The 25,758-nt window shown below is 40.7% G+C and overlaps 1 protein-coding gene across 1 annotated transcript in view; it reads left to right on the forward strand.

Annotated features, from left to right (window-relative positions):
• NUP210 (nucleoporin 210) overlaps positions 1-25,758 on the forward strand; it is a 182,868-nt gene that overhangs the window by 34,580 nt on the left and 122,530 nt on the right. The window contains exons 5-10 of the mRNA XM_053299000.1: positions 829-979; positions 17,066-17,198; positions 18,786-18,942; positions 21,179-21,249; positions 21,846-21,952; positions 24,032-24,172. Coding sequence (XP_053154975.1) covers positions 829-979; positions 17,066-17,198; positions 18,786-18,942; positions 21,179-21,249; positions 21,846-21,952; positions 24,032-24,172 — 760 coding nt within the window. The remainder of the gene's footprint in view (positions 1-828; positions 980-17,065; positions 17,199-18,785; positions 18,943-21,178; positions 21,250-21,845; positions 21,953-24,031; positions 24,173-25,758) is intronic.

Genomic DNA, 25,758 nt, shown 5'->3' on the forward strand with positions numbered 1-25,758 from the left:
TCCTCCTATAAGCAGTTTTCACAGGTTAGAGCCAAACAGGACATTAAATTGATGCTCTTAATCAGGAAGCAGAGTCACAGTAAATTTAGCTCCACAGTAAATTTAAATCCATTTCAAGATGCTCATTTATTTTTTTAAAATGAACAAAACACAGCCAAAGTTAAGCACATTTAAGTTTCATTGCTTTCAGTAGAAAGGTGAAGCATGTGCTGAACTCTCTCACATTGAATTCAATGGGACTGAAATGTTTTCAGAGCCTAGCTGAGACACAGAGTTTGATGAAAATTATATCCTACCTTCCCCAAATTTCAGTCTTAAAAGCAACATACAAATGATTATTTGAAATAATACAAAGGGACTTTAAGTTGTGCAATCCCATCTGAAGCAACATGCTCTGCCCACTCTTTGCTTCTTTCAGATTACCCCCATTCACCTGCATTTTCTTCATGGTGCAGTACGTCAGGAAGTATGTTACACAATCTTGGACACCTCAGCTAGTGTTTTATTTCTTATTGGTATATATATTATGTACACCATATCTCAAAAATGGAATTGTAGTGCTGAAAAGGTACAGAGGGCAACAAAAATTATCATATATATTCCTTAAAAGGAAAGGCTATAGAGTTTCAAGCTTTTTAGTAGAGAAACTAGAAATGGGGGTCAAGTGATAATGAATCCAGGATGGACTAGTTAAGGAGAGCAATGGTGGGAGAGTAGGGTCTGCCTTTATCTCCTGCTTGTGGGCTTCTCAAAGATATCTGGTTGGCCACTGTGGGAACCAGCAGGTTCTTCTTAGGTTCTTATGTAAAGTATTTACATTTTTTACAGTATCCTGAAGTTCTCCGAATCAACATATATACCACCTTCTTATATACTGGGGATGGAAAAAGTTGCCAAACAAGGAGACATAGTTTTGGTGTCTGGGATGAAAACTGGGAGTTCAAAATTAAAAGCAAAAATACACGAAGCTGTTTATAAGGTAAGGTACTTTGTTGCTTTATGTAGCTTATTTACTATTCCCGTATCCCATCAGAATAATTACACCCCCCTGCACTATTGCCCAGTGGTTGTAGTAAAATATTTAGCATTATACATAAGTCCTTTTTGCACCAAAACTGACACAGGTATTGTGGCATGAGCTGTTGGAGGCAAAATGCATGAAGCAGACAGTGAAGGTGAGATATACAGACATGTATACACTGTGGAGGAAGAAAATGTTCTGCAAAGTCAGATTGAAAGATACCAGTGGATGTTGACAGCCACCTAAATGTAATTTTCAGCATTCACTTCATATGTTCTAGAAGCTGGAAACTTATATTTTGGGCATTCACAAAAGTCATCTGAGATTGTTGGCATTCACACATGAATGTCAGTATTCATCAGGTTTTGGACACTAACAGATACCTTGCTGTTATTTCCTTGCTTCGTTCTCATTCTGTTGCTCTGTTTTGCCCTTTCTCTTGTGACCACTCATCTTGCCTTCTCTTTACCTCAGATTCATTTGCAATTTCACGTTTAGGACTATTCCCCCATTTCATTATTTGTTATATTATTTTGTTGCTAGGGTTTTGAAGAACTCCTGAAGTGGTGAGATTTCTTTATAAGATTGTTGTAGCTGTTTTACTCAGAAATATTTTTTGAGACTACTTCATTGATTCCCTCCCCCACCTCAGTAAGGCATGCTATAAGTAGAACATTAAATAAGCATATAACCTAGGTTTCTGTTTTCAGGGATCAAAATTTGCAAAAAAGATGCATTGTCTTCTGCATATTACAGTCCCTTTGGGTATTCAGAGGTCTGACAGATAAAAATATGTATCCATAACAAGTGTGGATTTTGCAGCAGCAACAACATTACTGTGGCAAGTCAGCAGGATTCTATTCTGGTTGAACATTATCAGCAGAATTTTATGTGTTTGGAGTATTTGTACTTTTAAATCTGTAGCAAATTAGCTAGGACTCGTGGGGGGAATCTTCAAGGCATAATAAGGAATGATTCCAATTTCTTGATAGGTAAAAATGCAGATTGCTTAAGTCTTTTTTTTTTCTACTGAAGAATATATTCCAGAAACAAAATACTTATTTATATTCCATTTTGTAATAAAATATTCTTTAAAAATATTTACTAAATTTTCTTCTGGAAGTTGATTTAATGGAAATAAACATAGAAGGCAAATTCAGATATAATGTGAAACCATAGTTGTCTGCTATGAAAATAAGCCTGGGAGGCCTGCAAGGTTATTAATTTGTTCCTTCCTTGTCATTAATTTGTAATGGGAGGAGATGCAAAGCTTTCACTTTTGTGTAATGAATGTACAGACATGGGGAACTGTGGTTTAGATCAAACTATGGTTTCACGGCCTGGCTCATTGGCTGCCTTCGGACATCATGGGGAACCTGAGAAAAACTCAACTTGTTGTGCCCCAAAGTCACTTTTACATACTTGCCTGCTCAGGAGCCACATCAGAGTGAAAAGGAGCTTGGCTGCACTGCTACCCTTTGGTTACCTGATTGTAGTATGGGAATCACAGATCAAAACTGGTGAAAAGGTGACATAAGACCAATACCAAGACTTTGTGCAGTTTAAAACTTTATTGAACAAATAATAACACCATAAAGCAAGTCATATCCTAAAACCACCCTTGTATATACATGATAGGTATCTTATGTGTTTGAATGCATGTTAAAAAAATCAGTGTTACATCTAGCTACCAATATCCTCTTAAACAATCTAAGGAGGGGAAGGGTAGAGATGGAGACAGAGAGGAGGCTTGGGGGGGGGGTGGCAGTTATGACCGACTGGGCTGTCAGGAGAGAGAAGGAGGGAGAGGTCAGATGGATAGAGATCAAGGAGAGGTTGCAGAGTTCATCTTTACCAATTCCAGGTGATATCAGCTATGAGCATTCCTAGGATACGTAGCTTGAGAATGGTGGGGCAGCAGCTTAGGCAAGCAGATGGCAGGTCTTGGGGATTCTCTTCCGAAGCTGGCAGATCACAACTTGTTCCAGTTCCCTGCTACACAGAGGAGATTGCTAACAAGCCATGTCTTGTGGGATTTCTGTTTGGCTGGATAGCTTCACAGAGTCAGCAAGTTTGAGCAAATGATTGTTGAATTCATGCCTGCTGCTCCCCAGTCTTTATACTCATTTGATCCTTTGATCTGAACAATCCTTTGATCTGATCTCCATGGTGGTGGGGGTGGCGAAGAAATGCTTTTTCTCCACCTCCATTGCATCTGCTCAGTGCAGACCAGTGGAGCTGTTCCGTGTAGTGAAGACATTGCTGCACAAATTTCCCCAGATAAATGTGGAGGGAAAGCAGAGGAAGTGCACCCTCCCCCACCCTTAAAGTTGTCCCACCCCTGCCTTCAAACCCTTCAAACCGCCAGTGTTGAACCTGTTTGGAGGCCTGTAAAAGGGCTTCCGAACAGGTTGCTGCACATCCCTACAGGATAGGTCTGTCTGTAGTTGCCACTGGCTCATCTGGTGGCTACTCGGGGACCCGCCTTCTCCTCTGCTGCCCTAAATCTTTGAAATGTGCTCCCTGCTGAAATAAGAACCTCTCCATCTCTAACAACATTTAAAAAGATGCATTTGTTCACCCAAGTTTTTAATTAAATACTGTTTTAATATTTTATAGATATAGATATAGATATAGATAAAAATTAAATTGTTGTAATGTTTTAACTTTCTCTGTTACTTGTATTGTTTTATTGTAAACCACCCAGAGATGCAAGTTTGGGGTGGTATAAAATATTTTTTTAAAAAAATAAAAAGATTGTATAACATCTAAAAGAGGGTTGCACAACTCAAATACCGTGGTGGGCCAGAACCAACCATGACTTGGCGTGAGGGCTGTAGTAAATTTTCAGTGCATTATTACATTAATAATATTAATAAAAGCAATTGTTAGCTGCTTGTGGATCTTTCCGCCTCCCCCTGCCCTCCATCACGGGACCCAGCTCAGTCTACTCAGTCTACTCTCCCTAAATTGCTGTTGCTTACAGGCTGCAATTCTGGGCTTACTCTGGAGTAAGTCTCACTAGGTACACTACAGGATGTATTTCTGAACATATATGCATACAGGCTCAGACTGGCCCACAGTGCAACAGTGCATATTCCCAGCGCACCCCACCCATGGGGCGCCCCTGCTGCACTTGGCAGCAATGAATACTCCCACCCTTAAGTCCCTATTCTGCTCAAAACCAGGCACCCTTCCCACATACATTCCACCGCCCTCTCAGTGCTCCTAGTCCAGCCCTGCATGCATAGGATGGTGTTGTAAGGCAGTTTCTAGATAGGACAGAGAATGGCCCACCTCGGAGAAGAGTTCACGAGTTCTTCATGGCTCCTGCTGTTGCTGCAAGATATTCCAACCTGCCTGGGGGGCCTTTAAAAAGTGCTCTCAGACTGGATCCAGCCTGATTGTTGGTTGTACAGGACTCATCTAAAAGTGTAATAAATATGAATGAGTCTAAAAGTCTGTTAGTCTTATTGATTCTAATCTAAAAATCTGTTAGTCTAACTGATTCTTTTAGTCTATGGTTTATGAGATTGCTGACTTCATAAATAAACAAGGAGAAAGGAATGCCCAGGTAATGGAACAAAAGCCACTTTCTACTCATACTTTTCTAGTCCACCTGATGGACTGTTCTAGCAGGTTTTTTCCCCTTAGCTTTTTCTTAGCTTCATGTTTATTTTCTAGTAACATGATTTGGAATCACAATAAGAATTCTAACTGAAAGAAAGTATTGTATGAATTGCTTGCTTGTTCACTGTGAATTTACCTCATTCACTGGTTGCTTGAGTGCAGACATTTCCAATGCTTTGAAAATTAAATGAGAAATCACTCAGATTTGTATAGGACATGTATGACACCCATGCAACTATATGCAGTACAAAGAACATGCTATGGGATAGTGTTTTTGCCTTTCAAGTAATAAATTTAATATTTTTAGTTAGCATGTTAAGTCTTATTTTTAAAACAATATGCTACTTGTGCATGTTAGACACAAGATGTTCAGTACAAACTGTTCTTTATTTCCTATTCTTCTGCAAACATTAAAGTTACTGCTAATACAGATCTGTTAGTATTGACAGGTTTATAATGTGACAGACATGTTTTCTATTCAAAGAAAGATGAAACAAAGCCCATACTTCTGTCATACTCAAAGTAACAACCATATAAATAATAAATAATAATAAACTTTATTTATTAGCTGCCCCATAACAAATTGTTTTATGGACAGCTTACAATAAAACAAATTAAATCGTAACAGATCAAAAAAGAGTGGATGGGGCGGGGACAAAATACAAACCACAATACAAAACAATTTAAAATACAGCTTAAAATTTAAAAGGCCTGAGTGAACAAAAAGGTCTTCACCTGGAGTCTAAAAGAACAAAATGAGAGAATCTCACTGGAAAGGCTATTCTATAAACGTGGTGCAACAAATGAAAAGGCCCTCTCCCTAGTAGCGACCCACCTCACCTTGTTTGGCAGGCACTCAGAGGAGGACTTCGAAATAATATCTTAAGGTCTGGGTTGGGAAATGGGGATTACTCTCATATGTTACACAGGTTAATCTCAAGTAACTTGGTCCCAAGCCATTTAGGGCTTTCAGGGTTAACACTAGCATTTTGAATTGGGCCCAGAAATTGATTAGGAGCCAGTGCAGCTGACGGAGCACTGGCGTAATATGCTCAAAACGTCCAGTCCCAGTTAACAATCTTGCAGTCCTATTTTGTACCAGCTGCAGTTCCGGACCATTTTCAAAGGCATCCCCACGTACAACGCATTGCAGTAATCCAAATGAAAGGTTACCAGGGCATGAGTAACAGTGGCCAAGCTGTCTCTGTCCATGTAAGGTCACAGTTGGCATATCAGCCGAAGCTGATAAGACGCTCCGAGCCACAGAGGACACTTGAGCCTCTAGTGACAGTGCTGGATCAATGAGCATCCCAAACTGCAAACCTGATCCTTCAGTGGGAGTGCAACCCCATCTAGAACAGGCTGAACATCATTCACACAGGCAGAGGAACCACTGAACAGCAGTATTTCTATCTTGTCTGGACTGAGTCTCATCCAATCCATTACTGCATCCAAGCACCGATTCAGGACTGTCACCGCCTTGCCTGCATCTGATGAAAAAGAGAGATACAACTGAGTGTCATCTGTATACTGATGACACCTCGGGCCTAATCTCCAGATGACCTCTCCCAGCAGTTTCATGTAAAAGTTGCTAGGAAAATATAGGACCCTGGGGAAAATATAGAACTCTGTGGAACCCCAAAGCACAACTGCCAAGGGTTTGAGCAATAACCCCACCCCCCGCACCACCATATGTTTCAGTACTGAAGGGCCTTATGTGAGAACATATCTCAGTGGCAAAGCAGGGTTCATGCAGGTTGTTTGGACTTCCTGGCTCCACTTCTTATAGCCTGAGGCAAGCTTCCCAATCACTCTTTCCCAGCCAAAACTCTTGGATGCATGGCCCATTGCATGTAGGTAGGCTTTGAGATGGTGCTAATTGGGAAAACCAAGAAGCCTCAGCACACATTCAGCCAAATGCAGATGTTTGCCAGGGTAATGCACTGAGATACAGGATTAGAGCCAATCTTGCTGGAATGGGAGCTAGCTGGTGGATAGAGGTGGCTGCAAAAGAAAAAAGACAGCAGGAGATGGCTAGACGCTGACCCAGAGAAGCTGAGAGATCAATGCCTGTGAGGAGGAGGAGGAAGAAGAGGAACAGGATGTCTGAGAACTGCTACGAAGAACCCTACTGAGGTATCAAGTGAAGGAAGGGGAAGTTGGGGGAGGACAAGGCAGATGCTCAGCCATGTAATCTGACAAAGTTCAGATTTCTGTTGTTTTTTAAATCTTTGTATTCTGCCTTTCCCTCATAATTGCACCCCATGATGCCTTATAGTAAACTAACAAGGCTATCTCACTGCAGTATAAATAACAACAAAATAGAAATCATAGCCAGTAAAATATTTGTTTGTTTGTTTGTTTGTTTAACATATTTTTAACTCACGTCTCTGGGCAGTTTACAACAAAGCAAACAAAGAGAAAAGGTTAAAACATTAGTTAAAATAAATGACAACAGAAAACTTAAAACATTAGTTAAAACAAAATACACGATACAGTAAAAGTTAAAACATTTCAACCATTTACGTTTAAAAAAAACATTTAAAACTATAAATCTAATTAAAAGCCTGGGTGAATAAATGTGTCTTCAGTGCCTTTTTAAAAGTTGCCAGAGATGGGGAGACTCTTATTTCAACAGGGAGCGCATTCCAAAGTCCAGGGGCAGCAACGGAGAAGCTATGGTGCAGAGAAGCAACAGAGAATTTATGGTGCTGCTTCATTTGGAGTACTCAGTACAGTTCTGGTCACTATATCTTAAGAAGGATATTGCAGAACTGTAAAAGGTGCAGAGGAGGGCAACCAAGATGATCAGGGGCCTGGAGCACCTTCCTTATGAGGCAAGATTACAGCACCTGAGGCTTTTTAGTTTGGAAAAGAGGTGACTATGGGGAGACATGATAGCGGTGTGTAAAATTATGCATGGAGTAGATAGAGTGGACAGAGAGGATTTTTCTTGCTCTCTCACAACCTTAGAACCAGGGGTCATCCCATGAAACTGAAAGTTGGGAAATTTAGAACCAACAAAAGAAAGTACTTTTTCACACAGTGCATAATTAATTTATGGAATTATCTGCCATGGCATGTGATGATGGCTACTAGCTTGGATAGCTTTGAAAGGGGCTTAGGCACCCATGGAGAACAAGTCTATCCATGGCTACTAGTCTGGTGGCTGTGGGTCATCTCCAGCCTCAGAGGCAAGATGCCTCTAAATACCAGCTGCAGGGGAGCAACAGTAGGAGAGAGGGCAGGCCCTCACCTCTTGCCTATGGGCTTCTCAGAGGCATCTGGTGGGCCACTGTGTGAAAAAGGCCTGATCCAGCAGGACTGTTCTTATGCCTAGCGTATCTTCATGTAATATATGATGTCTGTATTGGCATATACATGGTTGTGGTCACCTGGATTTAACATTTTGCAGATATTTTGGTGCTGCTGTGATTGTTTTATGTTGTGTGTAAAGTGGTCTTGTGTAGCAATCATGAATTGTCCCTTTTGCTAAGAAGTACTTGCCTTGGTATGCATTTGAATGGGACACATGTGAGCACTGTAAGATATTCCCCCCGGGATGAGCAGCTGCATGCTTGCATGAAGAAGGTTTCAATTTCTCTTCATGGCATCTCCAAGATAGGGCTGTGAGGGACTCCTGCCTGCAACCTTGCCAGTCTGTATAGACAATACTGAGCTAGATCGACCAATGATCTGACTTGGTATAAGGCAACTTCCTATGTTTCTAGTATACTTCCAGTGGCACATCTTTGTGCATGAGGTGTTTTAGGGCAATTCTGTGCATATTTTGTGGTGATACCAATGTGTATGTAATGCCATATGACATGCTGTGACTCCCATGTGCATGCTGTGGCATGTTAGTGCTGAACATGTTTCCACACTGTACTGCATAGTATGCTGTGCATAGGTATGCTTGTTTCAGTTGGCTCTGTTAAATGGCTTTTCACACTTCCAGCATTTAGATCAGTCGTAAGCTTTTTTTACAAGCTGAAGGTCATGAAAATATCTAATCAGAGAATATACCACTGTGTGAGTCTGAATTCAGTGGGGTATTGTATTGACAATTTAAAAGATAAGAACTCTCAAGAGACAAATTGTACATTCTAGTACAGCGCTTACAAAATCCCAGAACACAGACAAAGCATAAAACAGCAAAATAGTATTGATTACAAAGGCCTTTTAATGAAAAAATAATTACTCTCAGCCAGGAAATTTAGGACCAGCAATCGGAGGTACTTTTTCACACAACGCATAATCAATTTGTGGAATTCTCTGCTTAAAGATGTGGTGGCAGCCAACAACCTGGATGGCTTTAAGAGGGATTTGGATAACTTCCTGGAGGAGAGGTCTATCATCGGCTACTAGTCAGAGGGCTATAGGCCACTTCCAGCCACAAAGGCAGGATGCCTCTGAGTACCAGTGGCAGGGGAGTAACAGCAGGAGAGAGGGCATGCCCTCAACTCTTGCCTGTAGGCTTCCAGTGACATCCAGTGGGCCATTGTGTGAAACAGGATGCTGGACTAGATGGGCCTTGGGCCTCATCCAGCAGGGCTGTTGTTATGTTCATACCTATCCACCGCTTTCTTCAAGCTGCTGAGTATCTGGTGAGGTGTCTGAAGACATTCTGACTTTCCATTTGCACCTTTTTGTCTTAAATTTCCTCATGACACTACACAAAAACATAACTAGAGATTACTAGATAACTAGAGCATTTCCAATATTCTGAAGTTTAAAAAGAGGGGGGAGGTGTTATGTTGTTTACATCCCCCTTACATATATAGTGACACAGGTCCCTAACAAATACACATGGCTTCCATGCTCTGTGTACGTCACAGAAAAAGGCCATCCAGTTTTTTTCTGAAGTAGAGGGGGCACCCAGACCATAGCCTCAACAGAAGATGGGAAGGCTAATATGGGACTAATATGGTTTGAATGGACAAAAGTGTTAATTTGAAATGTACCTGAAAACAAACTGAAACCTCATGCAAATCTTTAAGCACTGGCAAAATATAGCGAGTCCCAATTATTTATTATTTTATTTTATTTTATTTATTTAACATATTTTTATACCGCCCAAAACTTATGTCTCTGGGCAGTTTACAACAAAATAAAAACAGAAAAAGTAAAACATTAGTTAAAACAAAAACAAAACATTTAAAACCTGCAACCTGCCTGCAACCTTGGAGAAGCCGCTGCCAGTCTGTGAAGACAATACTGAGCTAGATAGACCAATGGTCTGACTCAGTATATGGCAGCTTCCTATGTTCCTAAAACGTTACAACAATTTAAAAAATTTAAAACAATATTTTAAAACAGTATTAAAATCATTAAAACAATATTAATTAAAAGCCTGGGTGAACAGATGCATCTTTAAAGAGTTTTTAAAAGCTGTTTGAGATGAGGAGGCTCTTATTTCACTAGGGAGCGAATTCCAAAGCTTCGGGGCAGCAGCGAAGGCCCGTCCCTGAGTAGTCACCAGTTGAGCCGGTGGCAACTGTAGATGGACCTCTCCTGATGATCTCATCGGGCGGTGGGGTTCTGATGAAGAAGACATTCTTTTAATAATAACCTGGCTGCTGTAATCTGAACCAGTTGAATTTGAACACTTTTCATAGGTAGCCCAGAACATATAATGCATTGCAGTAGTCTCATCTAGACATTGCCAAAGAATCAATAACTCTGATAAAATAGGATTTTCCCAGAAAAGGCCATACTTGGTGCACCAGCTATGTTGTTCCTGGTTCTGGTCTCCCAGAGAAAGAGCTGGGAAAGAGGCCCCACATTCCAACTGAATTCCAGACAGAAACCCATCAGAATAACTGGCACATATGCAGCCCTCACAGGTAATTTAGCTGACCCAATTCATATATCCAGTTCTGCAGCATTGCTAAATGTTTATAACGATTAATACCAGTGTCTACTGGTTGTTTTCCCCCCAGGATATCCTATCTGCCCATACTCGCACTCCATTCATTTATTGTTTGTTATTGTATCAACAGTAACAAGGTCAAGAGCGGTAAGCTGTTGGGACCTCTTCTCTCACCTTCCTAATGTCTGAAGGTCAATGCAATGCACAAGATGTGGACCACCCCCAATTTCACCTCTTAAAGTTCAGCTCCCATGCTAGACAAATAGGCAGTTTTAAAATCAGCATATGTTTGAATGAATTTGATATTGATTACTATATTACAAGTTGATTAAAAGTAGATTAAAATGCATTTTATCCTTATTTCAGTAAGGAAGATAGCAAGCATTCTTTATTAACATTTTAAAGTGGGGGTATTTCTCTTATTTCAGCAGGTTCACTCCTTTTTCATCAACTTTTTTTGGCTGAACTGACTGGGTTAATGGAAAATATTCTTTTGAGATTTTGAGGAATCCCTGCCCATTATGTTCTTCATACCCTTTGTGAAAGCTTAGAGAAAATTGAAAACTATACTTCATTCACCCACATGGCAATAAAGAATACCCACATTGCAATACGGAAAACTGTTGCTTAAGTTAACTTGCCATCTTCAATTTTCTTTGACAAGTTGACATCCATTTCTTGCCCCAAAGCACAGAACCTTCTGCTTTCAAGGCAATGTAATTATAACCACAGAATTTAATAATGTACACTTACTCTCAAAGCCACGGACTCAAATTTAAGCAAGGGAATTCTTCAGTTGTAGAGTTATAGATCTGTTTTTTAACCTTAGGGTTCTTAAAAAAAACAACAGACCTATGTACTGAGAAAAATATTTGTCAAATACCGTATTTTTACAAATTCTGAAGACCAAAATAACTTCTCCTTGAGCAGACGCCATAAATGATTGTATACTTTTGATCATCTATAGAACAGTGATGACTGCCCTTCATGCATCTATGTCCAAACACAGTAGACTTAAGGGTAGAAACTAGGTTGGTGGTGTCTTGCCATCTGCCTTTACAAGCTGAGGACTGCTGGGTTTTACACGATATGTTACCAGAAGATGGTACTGCCTCACAAACCTTTGTTTGAGCATTATGAGAAAATAAAACTGGCCAAAGTACGAAAGGCGTTTGGGGTACTCTAGTTTTAATTTTCTTGTGCATCCATTACTAAAATGGTAATGATATTATTCCAAAACAGAGGTAGAGATTTTATGCTTTGTATTCTTACTATTGATTTTTTTTAAAAAAATGTTTGTATGGTATCAAGAGGGATAGTAACCCTTTGAGAATGAGAAAAAAAATCCATGTTTTCCACCCTTCTGCAACTCCATTTCCAAATAAGGATCAACCTTAATGAGGTCAAGTGGCCTTAATATTAGGGATGAGCCTGAAGCGTTTTGGTGCCTCTTTGGAGAGGCACCGAAAGGCATTGGCTCCCTGGCACCGAAATGTTTCGGTGCAGACGAGGGGTTCCCTTAAAAGGAGGCAGACAGGGCCTACCTGACTATCTTCCAAGCCCCCACTGCCCCGCGCTGCCCCACTGCAGCTCTGTTCAAATGAAAATACCTCCTGCAAGCGGCATCGGCACGCAAATGGCATTGGCGCATGATTCAACACCATTTGTATGCTGACGCCATGCGAGGGATGCCAGGGTATGCATCCCATCGCCACGGCATGGCATTTTAAAGGGGCAAGCAGCATAAGCTGCCGCTTGCAGGAGGTATTTTCATGTGAACAGCACCATGGCAGGGCAGCGGGGGCTTGAAGGATGGGCAGGTAGAACTTGCCCACCTCCTCTTAAGGAAACCCCTTGCCTCACTTGGATGTGCACCAAAGCAATGCGGTTCACATCCTTACTTAATATGCTGTTTCATTTCTCATCCCCCTGTAATAATTTTTTTACTTTGATGGATGTTAGGGTATATATTATATCCCTTTTACATTGCATAGGAAACTGAAAGTTCCATGCACTTACAGTGCTAGCAATTCAATATTCCCCACAAAATTCTGCTTTAATTATATATTACTATTTATTCCTATAGATATTTAGGTCAGAACCTATTATTTCCAGTTGTTGTGAAAAAAGGAACACATTGCTTTGAAAATACCACCTTTTATCCTTCTTTTTTTCAAGGAATGTGGTGCATATAAAAGTATCAGTACAAATGGTTTGTGTGGTACATAATATACCAATGATGAAGTAATTTCCTTTCAAAGCTGAACTGTAGTAACATGTTTTTAATATTTAGAACCTTCTTTGCAAAACATTAAAATGTTTCTTTATGGACTTTACACCGAATATATACTTATTCTGTTTGAGAAGTTATTTTGCAAATTTTGCAAGCAACTTGCAGCTTCATGTCAGTAGATGGCCAGACTTAATAGTAATTTTCAATCAAGAAGCTTCAGACGACCCCTTGCAACTTGCTTACTTGAAATGTGGCTGGCATATTCACTAATGGTGCATTCATATAGTGAAAACAATCACACATGCACTGCTAGTGGTCCACTCATGTAAGCAGGGTGATTTTCACCAATCGCCTCCCCATAAGTGCTCCATATGATGTGGAAGTAGGTCCCTGAGGGATGCACAGCTCTCAGGGACCTACTTTCAGCTCGCATGCAGCTATTACAGGAAGTGGGATTGTTGGCTACCACCAGGGGTCCACCCGCACTCTGTGCATGCTCAATCAACAGGCACCAGAGTGAAGAGGAAACTGGTGCTGCAACTCCCACAATTCTGTTTCTTAATATGGTTCATGGATGGAAGACCCAAAGCTATGGAAGAAATGTAAGCTTTATTGTAAGAAAAGAGAACCATAACTTGAGCATCTGGGCAATACTGCATACAATGTTTAGCAATCAGAGTTCAAAGAACAATACTCGCTTCCTAATATTGGATGCATGTAAGCTGTTATCTACTGTCACTGAGCAAATTTGAAAACAAGAGTTTAAACTGAGAAGGGAGGGAGAGAAGACCAACTTAGATTAACGGAAGGAAAAGTTGGGTGGGGGGAAGTGAAGTGGTGAAAAAGGGAAGGGAAGAACAAGGCAATCAGCTCAGACACTCTGGGGCTGTTTGTCAGACAGAAGGGAGGGGGAGGGTTTTAAACAGAGAGGAATTTCCAATATGGCAAAGAGTGTAAATTATCCCATCTAGGCTCAGCAATCAAGCACAGAATCCCAGTTCTGGTCACTCAGGCTGACAAGTGTAGGAAGCAGACATCTCGGATCTGGCCCAGATGATGGTGTCATTAGGAGATTTGCCTCGCATGCCGATAGTGACAAGCCAAAAAACCGCTCTTTCTATGAAAATTGACCTCTGTCAATACTCAAGAGTTAGATGGATAGATAAGGTGGATTGCTTTCCTTATTGTTCTGCCGTATTCATAGGCGTAACTATAGGGGGGGCAGGGGGGCACGTGCCCCGGGCGCCACTTGGCAGGGGGCGCCAAAAAGAAAAAAATTATATATTTTTTTTGATTTATTTTTTTTTGCAGAGCAGTCCCCCTCCCCCGGTCCCGGCACCGCCCCGCCCCATTGGCATTGCTCATCCAGCACTGGGTGCCGCGGCGTCTTCGTAGTCCAAGTCTCTGACTCTCACTCCCCGGTGCGCCCCGCCACCAGTCACGCATGCGTCGAGAGGAGGACATGCACCAGAGCAAACTTCCTGAACAACTCCCTCTTCTGAACAACTTCCTGAACGCCCGAACCAGTTCCCCTTTTTGCTCATTCAAGTCCTTCCTCCCCTATAATCTAACCACGTTTTAACTGAAAAGGTTCAGGGAGGGGGAGATGGGGGGATGTGGAACCTTGGGTTCCACATCCCCCCATCTCTCCCTTCCTGGACTTTTTCACTATGTAATGCAAGCTAATTTAATTATATGTCATCATCAAAATGGATTAGCTGTTTCAGCCCATCAGGAAAGTCTAAACCTCCACCGATTTAATTAACCAGACTGAAAATCAGATGAACAGAGAATGTTTTAATGAAAGGTGGTATATAAATTTAACAATAAGTAAAACTATCATTAGGAGCAATTAGCGATTACTTAAACATTGGTGCTGCCAAGCAATTTGTAAATAAAACTTGGAGCCCTTTGAAAATAAGCTGGAATTAATTGTAGGTTGGGCAGGGGGTGAAAGTATATACTTCTAAACATTTATTGTTAAATGTATATACCACCTTTCATTAAAAACAACCCCAAAGTGGTTTGGTTTCAGTCATGGATTTTAATTTTAATTGCTCTTTTTGTCAATGTGATGAAGATTAGTTAAATCTGAGTGGTCTTAGGCAATCAATGTTGCATCTGAAATGCCATTTCATTTTTTTTGTCATAAATACTCTCCAACCAATTTAAATAGCAAAGGTGTATATTATCGCTTTATTCAATTGCAGGGAATCTCAAAAAAGCAGGATTTGCAACTAAGGCAGTGCATATCTTCTCTAAAATGGCCCTTTTATAGTTTTTCTAACTTTGAAATCGTAACATAAAACAAAGCATAAATGCATAAATGCTTCCCCCTCCATTTGAAACCTTTTCTGGTGTAAATAGCGCACGGTTTTGGAAAAGGGTAGTCTTTCTTTAACAGCGGGAGAATAAGGAGTCTTTAGCACTATCACCCTAGTCCCTCGAATTACTTTGGAGTCCTTGGTTTTCGTTTTGTTAAAATAGTCACTCACAAGGGAAAGTCAGGAACAGAACCAGGGCGTGAGGGAGGGGCATCATAATCATAATAATCATCATTGCATCATAATTCTGATGTTTGAGATACAAGCCAACTTCACAGGGTTGTTGTGAGGAAAAACCTAAGTATGTAGTGCATTTTGAAATTTTTGGTAATTTTTGTAATTTTTTAAAATTTTTAAATAAAAGTTTTCTGAAACGTGTGTCAGTCAGATGTATGTTGGGGGGGCAGCAGGGGGGGCGCAATTTCAGTGCTTGCCCCGGGCGCCGTTTTCCCTAGTTACTCCTCTGGCCGTATTGCCTAAAAACAACTTCCTTTATAGGGCTCCAGATGCGTAGATCTGCCCCTGTAGCTTTCAGATGGATTTTTCCATAACTGTCAATCATGCTGTAAACGATTGTTCTAGAATCAGCATATGCACTCCTGGCCGTCTCCATCTCTATGTGGGTCTCTTATCAATAAAACTCTGTCTCTGAAGAAGCATGTAAATAACTTGCATGGGCAACTCAGTGCCTCTGTCTGGGTCAAGACAGGGAGGGGTGTCAAGGAAGGAACAAAAGGAGGGGTGGGTACCACATAAGAATGCTGGATCATGGTTAAGTGGTCAGTGTTTCCCCACTACCATGCATTGCAGTATTGTTTAGCAAGCAGTCTTCACCATAGCACAACAATATTCAGACAGCTCCAGACAGATAGATTAAAAACTGGTACTTTCAGCATTACAGTAGAATAACAAAATTTTGGCAAGCAATACAAGATATGGCACTTGTATTCTTCATTATATAAGAAGAACATGTCTAGTAATTTCCCACTTTTCTCTGGGTGACTGGTTCACCTAATTTTCAGCCACACCTCTAACCAAAGTGTCTCTGGTAGGAATATTAGGGATAGACACATGCCTTAGTCTATCTATTTGGCGGACCCTTGAAGGTAGGTCACAGTTGGACCTCCTTCTCCTTACACAATCATTAAAAATCATTAAAAATTGCACACACACTCCTGCATGCAAGCATCCATGCTTCACAAGCGGGGTCACTAGCAGTGCATGTGTGGTTGGTTTGTTTTTGCTGGACATACACACTGTTAGTGATGTCAGCTATTATAGCTAGCAAAGTGCCTGGATTAGCCTGGATTTCATCTATCAAGCCTTCAGAAGGCCACTAAAGCCACCTAGGCTAGAGAAATAAAAACTACATTATTAGAGAGCATTGGAAGGGATATGTCCAAGACTATTTCACAGAAGCTTATTTCTCCAGTAAGTCACAGATATAAATACAGGTGGGCTGGCTGCTTCGTTCATATTCCTGCTGCTATTGCTGCTGATCTTGCATTTACATCTGGCTTCTGACAAACAAAGCAAAACAGCTTGCCAAAGAAGAATCTGCCAAGATATTCTTGGAGGATAGCTCAAATTTTGAAGGGTTCAGTGACCTGATTGCATCTGGGGGAAAGGGGGAAAATGTTATGATGATGTTCATTTTATATTTTTTTGTATATATTAAATAAATGATGGGGTACATAATAGCCCTCAAACAGTTTTTGTATTTTTATTAAATTAACACTGAAATAGCATTGACAACAATGACTTATTTTATATTCTAATCCATCACTTAAAAAAACAAAATAGTTAATAAAGTGTTGATTTTTTTTTTACAATGCAATTGGTGTTACAGTAAATCTCTAGTAAAATGCTACAGTAGGTCCCCAGGTTTTAATTTTATTTAAAAAATAAAAATAAACGAACTGTACATACTACAGTAACAGTACAAGTTACTTTAATTTTAAATTCCTTTTCTTTTTAATCAACAGAATGTTCCTGCTGCTGAAGTCAGGTTGTTTATTTTGGAAAACATCCTTCTAAATCCAGCTTATGATATCTACCTGCTGGTGGGAATGTCTGTGCAATATAAAGTTCAGAAAATACGGCAAGGGAAGATTACAGGTTTGTCTTTCTTCCAAGTTTGATATTGTATGGTCAACAGAAACATGCTTTCTCAAGAGATGGATGTAAATATATCTTAGGAAAAATAATTGCATGTATTAAGATAGTCACAGACCTATTTTATTTTATATTCATTCATTCGATTTCTATACCGCTCTTCCAAAAATGTCTCAGGGTGGTTTACACAGAGAAATAAGAAATAAATAAGATGGAGCCCTGTCCCCAAAGGGCTCACAATCTAAAAAGAAACACAAGATAGACATCAGGAACAGTCACTTACTGTGTTGGGGGTGGATAGGGCCAGTTACTCTCCCCCTGCTAAATAAAGAGAACCACCACATTAAAAGGTGCCTCTTTGCCAAGTTAGCAGGGTATTACTCTGGTGTCGTCTTATTTTCGGTAATAAGGCTGTAATAGTCTGTGGGATTTTTGAACTGCTTACTGAATCAACTTTTGATTCAGTCAACTTTTGATTCAGTCTGGCAGATTTCTTGTAGCCCTAGAAAGTAGCATGAAAATTTAAGTTGGGCTGCATAATATTGATCTGAATGTACTCCTACAAACACTGCCCCATGACAACTTTACAACAACGTATGTGCACATGCACAAAAAGGTAGTGCTATAATTATTTACCAGTGCTGTGTCTTAATGATGTAGCAGGACAGCACAGGTAAACTTACTGATAAGGTTGGTATGTGTGCTACTTCTGTCATAATATTAATCTTTGGTTAGTAAGTGCTGTCATACTCTATGGTCCAATGAATGCCACAGGCTACTTTAATTACGCTGCCCTGGACTGTTATGGTACAGCCTGATAGAACTCTTTGCCCATGCCACATTACTAATCTACTTGCCCACTTTGTGAGTGAGGAAAATAATGTTTTGTCGCTTGATTCTAAATATGTATATTAATGCTGTACAATGCCAGTGTCAATAACACATAAAATATTCAAAGCATGTTTAATTATTTCACATTTATATCCCTTCCCTTTCCTAAAGTAGCTCAGGATGATGTATGCTGGAGATAACTTTTTTTTCATCTCTCAAATAACCTCAATAGCAGTAGGGTAGGCTGAGAGTGGGCTTCATGAGTGAGCAGGGTTTTGAACCACATCTTCCCAATCCAAGTAGATAATAGTAGCCTGTAGAAAAACATTAAAGGAATCCAGAATTTAGCTGTAAACTAAATTCAGAGTGTTGGGATAAGTAATTGTAAACCACAGATGAAACTGGAAGAAAAGTTGACTGCTTTAAAGAAACTGAACTTAAAACCCCTTAATCTAATCATTTCCTAAAAACCTTTAGATTTGGCAATGGAAATTTTGATTACCTTTGTAGAAGATTTCCATTACCACACTTCAACGTTGTTCTGCTATTAGAGTCTTAAAAGCACGGTTGGAAATTTACATTTCCTATACCTGATAAAAATATTAAACAAGGTAACATTCTAGCTTAACACAAAAATGTGTTTCTTGTGAAAACAGTTAAAAATCCATTAACTATATAAGTGCTAGATACAAATTTATTGACATGATCCAAATAAGACCTTTTTGCTTTCATTGCTTCTCATGCTTCCTTTATGTACAGAATTAATGATGCCTTCCGATCAGTATGAACTGCAGCTTCAGAACAACACACTCAGCCCTGAGGGAGTTTCAACCTGGCCTGTTGCCAAGCTGGATCCAGCAACTTCCACAGTTACTGCATTGCAGCGGGGACAGACTAACGTTGTACTTGGCCACAAAAATATCCTTTCTGTGTGGTGTTCTTCAGATCAATGGATGTTCTATCTTTAGCCGAATATTTGTAGAAAGTAATAGTTCTGGTTCACATAGCAGCTGGGAATTAACTTCCATGTGTTCAGAGACCTCCAGGTTACCTTAACAGTAGCTGTTAGAAGCAATAGCTACAATACCTGCAGAAAGTACCAGCATTCATCACCACCATAATTGTTCACTGACAGTTAAATTCATTGTTCCTTTAAATGCATTTGTTGACCTTGTACGACTCCATTTCATTTTATAAATAGCATGGAAGGTGGCTATGGAAGTCCCGCCCGCATGGAAGTCCCGCCTGCATCGAAACCCCCATCCGGTCGGGGGTGGTGGTGGTTTGCAATTTATTTATTTTTAAAAATTTACTTTAAATACCTCTAGCCCCTTTGTGGGGCTTCCTATAGGCAGTGTGGGGGGGCGGTCCACGAGGGTTTCCCCTCCCCCTGCTGGCCTCTTAAATCACCACTGCGGGCCTGGAAAAGGCTGCTTTCTGGCTCTGTAAGTGCAAGCGGCGGCCATTCTGGTTGCCACTACTCAAGTGTAAATGGCCTCTGCAGGGCCCCAGGGGACCCCATTTACATATGCACGGCGGCGGCCAAAATGGCCACCACTCACATTTACAGATGCCCAAACGGGCCAGAAAGCAGCCTTTTCAAGGCCCGCCACGCTGATTTAAGGGGCCGGTGGGGGAGGGGGAACCCTTGTGAACCCCCCACCCACTGCCTACAGGAAGGCCCACGAAGGGACTAGAGGTATTTAAAGTTAATTTAAATTTTTAAAAAATTGCGGACTTGTCCAGGGGTTCAGTTCTGGTCTGGATGGAACCGGGTGGGGGGTGGGGCAGTTCGATTTGATCCCAAACTCCCGAACCTCCGGACCAGTCTGCATATCCCTAATGCAAACTGGATTCTAACCATGGCTGGGGCTGGAGGAAAAGTGAAGAGGATTAAAGCTTTGTCTTCACCATAGTTTCGATCCAGATTTTGTAACCCCACATGTACTATTTACATGTAGTACATACTATTTAATGTACTATGTACATTAGAACAATTTAATGGCTTCCATTTGTGCCAGTGCCTCACATGACAGTAGCAAAGTATTAAACCACTCTGTCCTCCACCATGGCTCTGATCTGATTCATGTGTTCCCATGCATACTATCTACAAATTCAGTTCAGTTCAGTTTTATTACGGTCATTGACCAAAAGAAAGCAAGTAAAATAAGTAAATATCAATAAGACATAAACGGCGGAAGTCCTTAATAACGATTTGGAATGGTGGACACCAATCCTGGCTTTCCTATTTACATTTATTGATAAGACTGCTTTGGTCCCTAATGATTGGGAAGTGGCGATAATTATCCCCATTTATAAGAAGGGGGACTGTAAGCTCCAAGCAAAAAAAAATTACTATTTACAAATTAAAATTGAGACTTGCAAGGTCAACAGATGCATTTAAAATTATAGGTGTGTTTACCCTAATTTGCTGCCAAACATCTGACATCTACTAACAGCAGAGAGCAACATGGATGTTACTGTGACAATCCTTCATTCTGACATTATCATTTCTATCATTAGAAAAAGGAAGTCGTTGCAGAATAAGTGAGCTTTAGTAAGTTAAAATGACGTTGAAAGGGCTGAATGGGGGTCTTCTAGACATGCCTTTCACTGGCGAATGGGACAACTGCTACAATCTCAGGGATGCCTCTGAAAATATGGAGGCTGGTTCATGGGCTGCTGTAAGATACAAACAATCATTTTTAGAATGGCTGGGGGAAGTGAGACATAGACCTGGTTCATGCAGTCTTTCAAACCTAGGTTTAATATGTCTTACTGATAATTAGCATGATTGTGTGTACCTATGCCAAGGTGGTTTGTGGTCTCAGATTCCCACCTTGGCATGAGTTCATAAGATCAGAACCCATTTTAAACATAGCTTCAAATAATTGTGTGAAAAGGGTCATCATATATTGAGCCACACAGTCCTCAGTTATTTCAAGTCCAGGACTCAATTTCATCTTGTATTTCTCCACTTTAAGCACCATACTACCAAATGCTGCCAAACTTCAGATAATATTTTGTTTGCTGATTGGTAAGACAACCTGTGCCAAATAGAAATGCATTTATAAAAAATATAAATTTCTTTCTTTAGTGGTTTTCTCCTCTGCAACATTTCTATCACAATTTTTGTTCCTTGACTAATTTTCAAGCATTAGTATGCAAGGTGCTTCCAAATTACCAAACAGCACTATTTATGTTGTGGACCCAGGATACTTAGGTCAGTATTTAATATACTGTAATCCGTCAGCTTTTCTTATTTACTTTATAAACAACCTTTGCATTCTTTGAAATAAATGCTTACATCTAGTAATAATAATAATAGAATAGCTCTATGTTCAGCTTCCATGTATTGTGTTAGTGTGTATGTAGTATAAATTATATTACACTTGTCAGTGGGTGGCTGTTAGTTCAGACACTTATCTAGTATCCCAAGACACTATTTTTTCAATAAAGTTGCAAATGTGTGAGCTGTCTGTTCATTCTGTACTTCCCTATGTTCCCAATCTTCTTTTCATCACATGTCCTTCCCTTTTACATTCTCCAAAGGGAAAAGAAATCAGTTCTTCACTACCTCAATATAAGATCTTACAACTGATTAGTTAGAAATATCAAACACGTGTATATGGTTTATATAATTTATTTCAGTCACATAATTTAATAATCTGCTGGATTTGCTTAGACATCTAGGTTGTAGTTATTAGAAGCCACCTTTTTATATATAGAACAAAGCTGCAGTATTTTTAGAAAGCTGTTTTTTTAAATCAAATATGCATGCCCATGTGGTACGATTTTCAATGTATTTGTGCTTTGTAGGATTTTCAATTCATCCGGGTGATAGGTGGGTCCTGGAAACAGAAAGGCTCTATGAAATAACTGTTGAAGTATATGATAAATCAAGTAACAAGGTGTATTTATCTGATGTAAGTGAAATGTAAGAATACCTTTTCTTATATATGTTAAGTATATACGTCTAATGAAAATATCAGAAATTGTCCTGTTGCTTTAAATTTAGGGTTGTGCTGGAAAGAATAGGCAGCACCAAAAACCCCTGAAAGAAGAAAGGACAAAGCACACCTCAAGCCACTGACTACTTTCAAGCAGTAGCTTTAACTTAAGCCTCCCATTTTCTTTAACATCTTTTTTTTTAAGTTCACAAGTTGCTTACTGGATGTCTTTTTTCCTATGTTGAACATTAAAAATTGTTTTTAATTCATTGAAATAGACGCAGTTTAAAAGTATATATATAATTTAATAGCCTAAATTGAAACTGAAATCAGCTATGGAAGCTGTTGACAGAAAAAGTCCCCTTTCCTTTGCAGCATCGCATGATGTCGTTGGGGGTGAGGTGGGGGTGGGTATCACTAAGAGGTCTTTGAAATGTTGCAAGGTTTTATGGGGATTGTCTTTTGGTGTCCTGCAAGCAGAGCCTAGAGGTTTTAAATCAATATGTCAGCAAGTGGATTTATATGACTGTGCAATTTAGGGTACATCAGTGGTATTAGGCAACCAGAGTGAGCTACTCTTGAATGAGAGTCATTGTTAGTTGAGCAGCTACTGTCCTGAGAAGTGATGACAGAGAACCACCATGGATTGGCTGCAACTCCAAAAATACCCATTCTCTTTCATCTCACTTCCTGAGAAGGATTAGACTATGGAGATCATGGGCCTAATAGTAGTAGGACTTTGTATAATGGTGGTTGGAGGCCTTCTTTTGAATACTTCTGCTGCTATATCCATGCCAGTTTTTCTGCTTCACCTCATTTGGAGAGGAGAGCTGGTCTTGTGGTAGCAAGCATGACTTGTCTGCTTAGCTAAGTAGGGTCCACCCTGGTTGCATATGAATGGGAAACTTGATGTGCGAGTACTCTAAGATATTCCCCTTAGGGGATGGAGCCTCTCTGGGAAGAACAGAAGGTTTCAAGTACCCTCCTTGACTTATCCAAAATAGGGCTGAGAGAGATTCCCACCTGCACCCTTGAAGAAGCCACTGCCAGTCTGTGTAGACAATACTGAGCTAGATGGACCGATGGTCTGACTCAGTATATGGCAGCTTCCTATTAGTGGTGTGCACAAACCGGTTCAAAGGTCATTCAAAGGCTTCCAAACTGGTTCGCACAGGTGCCAGCTCGATGGTTCGAGGCTGGGGGGGGGGTCTTTCTTTAAGGGCAGGGGAGGGTGCACTCACCCCTCCCACCGCTTTTCCCCTGCCGGCGCTCTGTTTTAACTTCTTGGGCTGGCAGCATACCTCCCTACCTCCCCTTCCCCCGTTCCTGGCTATAAGTGGCCAGAAGCAGCGACTGTGCATGTGCCCACCATGTGCATTGCACACATCTCATGGACACATGCACACTGTGCACGTCATGCGTGTGATGTGTGCAACGTATGTACGTGTGTGCGTGTGATGTGCACGGCGGGCACGTGCACGGCAGGTGCACATGCAGTCACTGCTTCTGGCCAGGAACAGGGGAAGGGGCAGCAGGGAGGTATGCTGCCGCCACAAGATGTTTCCTAAAAACGGATCACCGGCAGGCAAAAAGTGTTGGGAGGGGTAAGTGCTCCCTCCCCCACCCTTAAAGGAAGACCCCCCTGGCATCGGACCGCACCGTGTTGGTTCTGTGCACACCACTGCTTCCTATGTTTCTATGTTCCTATGTTGAAAGGGCTGCCCTTCAGAGAAGGGATGTATAACTTGGTTCAGGTATAATTCAGCTTAGTTGCTGCTGTTCATGGTGTTCAGAAATGCTGTAGCCATTTAAAATCCTAGATCATATTTGTGCTGAGTGGTTCTCAAGAATATATTAATCTGTGTCCCAAGACCAACAAAGTGGGTTTTTATTGGGGGTTTTTTAATGTAACATTTTATGCAAAGAAAACAGTACCTTGAACACATAATCAGAAATGCCACCATTATTTCTGCTTCATGTATTCATCTGTATTGTATTCAGAGTACCTTCTTATGCACTGTGTTCAATAATACAGTCACCTTTTTAAAATTTCAGAATCTAAGAATTGATATGTACTGGTCAAATGAATACTTCAGAGTTTTGAAATCTTCTCTGAATGGATCGTATCATCATGTGCAAGCAATAAAGGATGGACAAACCATTATTACTGCTGCTTTAACATCTGTTGTAGATCAGGTATGGCTGCAGAGAAACATTTTGACTTACACTTAAATTTGAAGCATTAAAGTTGAAGCATTTAACCTGAATGAAATCTAACTGATAGGAAATATAACTTCTTATGTGGTTCAAACTACAGCAAAGTCAATAGCAAAAGTCTTACTGATTTTAATAGAACTGCATTATATTATGCAGTTCAGTCATAAACATATTATTTGAAATAAGTCCTGTTAATATTTATGGAATTTACACTGCAGTGTGTGGACTCTACTCCTGACACTTCTTTAGGTCAATTTAATCCACTAGGGATGTGCGAACTGGTTCGAATCTGAACCGGTTCGAATCTGAACGTCGGCAGTTCGGATCCGAACTGAAAGAGTCATCCGGTTCGGGCTGCAGGTTCGAATTCGAACCGAACCGGGGTAGTTCTATTCGGACTGGTTCGGACTGGTTCAGATCGGTTCGGACACCCAATAATTGGTAGGATGGTAGCTGACACCCAGGGGTACCTGTCACCCAAACCCCAAAGCAATCAAACCCCAAAGCAATCGGACACTCGTACGATTTTTAATGAATTTTTGAAAATTATTTTTATTTTTTTCTCATAGGATATAATGGGACTCGAACCAGGCCATTATTCCTTATTGTGGAGCACCCATGGGTGCCAACAATCATGAAAACCCTGAAGCAATCAGACTCCCCTATGATTTTTTATGAATATTTTAAATATTTTTAATTATTTTTCTCATAGAATATAATGGGACCCGAACCAGTCCATATCCCCTATTGTGGCACACCTAGGGGCACAAAAGCGGGGTGGGTGGTAGACAGACAGGGGTGCCTACCACCCAAAAAATCCCAAGGCAATTGGACACTCCTCTGATTATTGGTGAATTGTTAAAGTATTTTTGAATTCCTCATAGAGAATAATGAGGATTGCAGCAAATGTATAGCTTCACGTCGGGGGGAAAGGGGTGTCGTAGAGTGGAGTGTGGTGGCTGGTAGTTCCTAGGGTGGGCAAGGAAGCTACCTGAATTACTTGAAAGGAATTGGGCAAAGGGGCGATTTTTAAGTGATTTTTGAAGTTTACGCGTCTTTAAGGTTTTTCTCCATAAAGAAGCATGGAGGTGTCAGCAAATGTATAGCTTCACATCGGGGGCAAAGGGGTGGCCTTTCTAACCCATGGGGTACAGGGTGCTGTTGTTTCAGAGGATTCTGAGTGTGGATTCTATGATAGCAAATGAGATTTTCAATGAGACACCATGAATCCACTCTAATATGCTATATTAGAAATCCCACAGAACATGATGGGGATTATGTTTGAGTAAACCTGCTTAGTAGGGATGTGCCCGAATCATTTCAGCGCCTCTTTGAAGAGGCACCAGAATGATTCAGCTCCTTGCAGCGGAAACATTTCGGCATGGGGCAAGGGGTTCCTTTAAAAGGAGGCCTACCTGTCCCTCCTGCAGTCCTCCACTGCCCTGCGCCACCCCATTGCAGCACTGTTCTAAGAGAAACATCCCCATGAAAGCAGTCTCCATTAAAACACCCCACCGCAGCGACAGGATGCTTCCTCCAGTATCCCTCGTACGGCGTCAGCATGT

The sequence above is a fragment of the Hemicordylus capensis genome, chromosome 2 (assembly GCF_027244095.1).
Source record: "Hemicordylus capensis ecotype Gifberg chromosome 2, rHemCap1.1.pri, whole genome shotgun sequence".
Lineage (NCBI taxonomy): Eukaryota > Metazoa > Chordata > Lepidosauria > Squamata > Cordylidae > Hemicordylus > Hemicordylus capensis.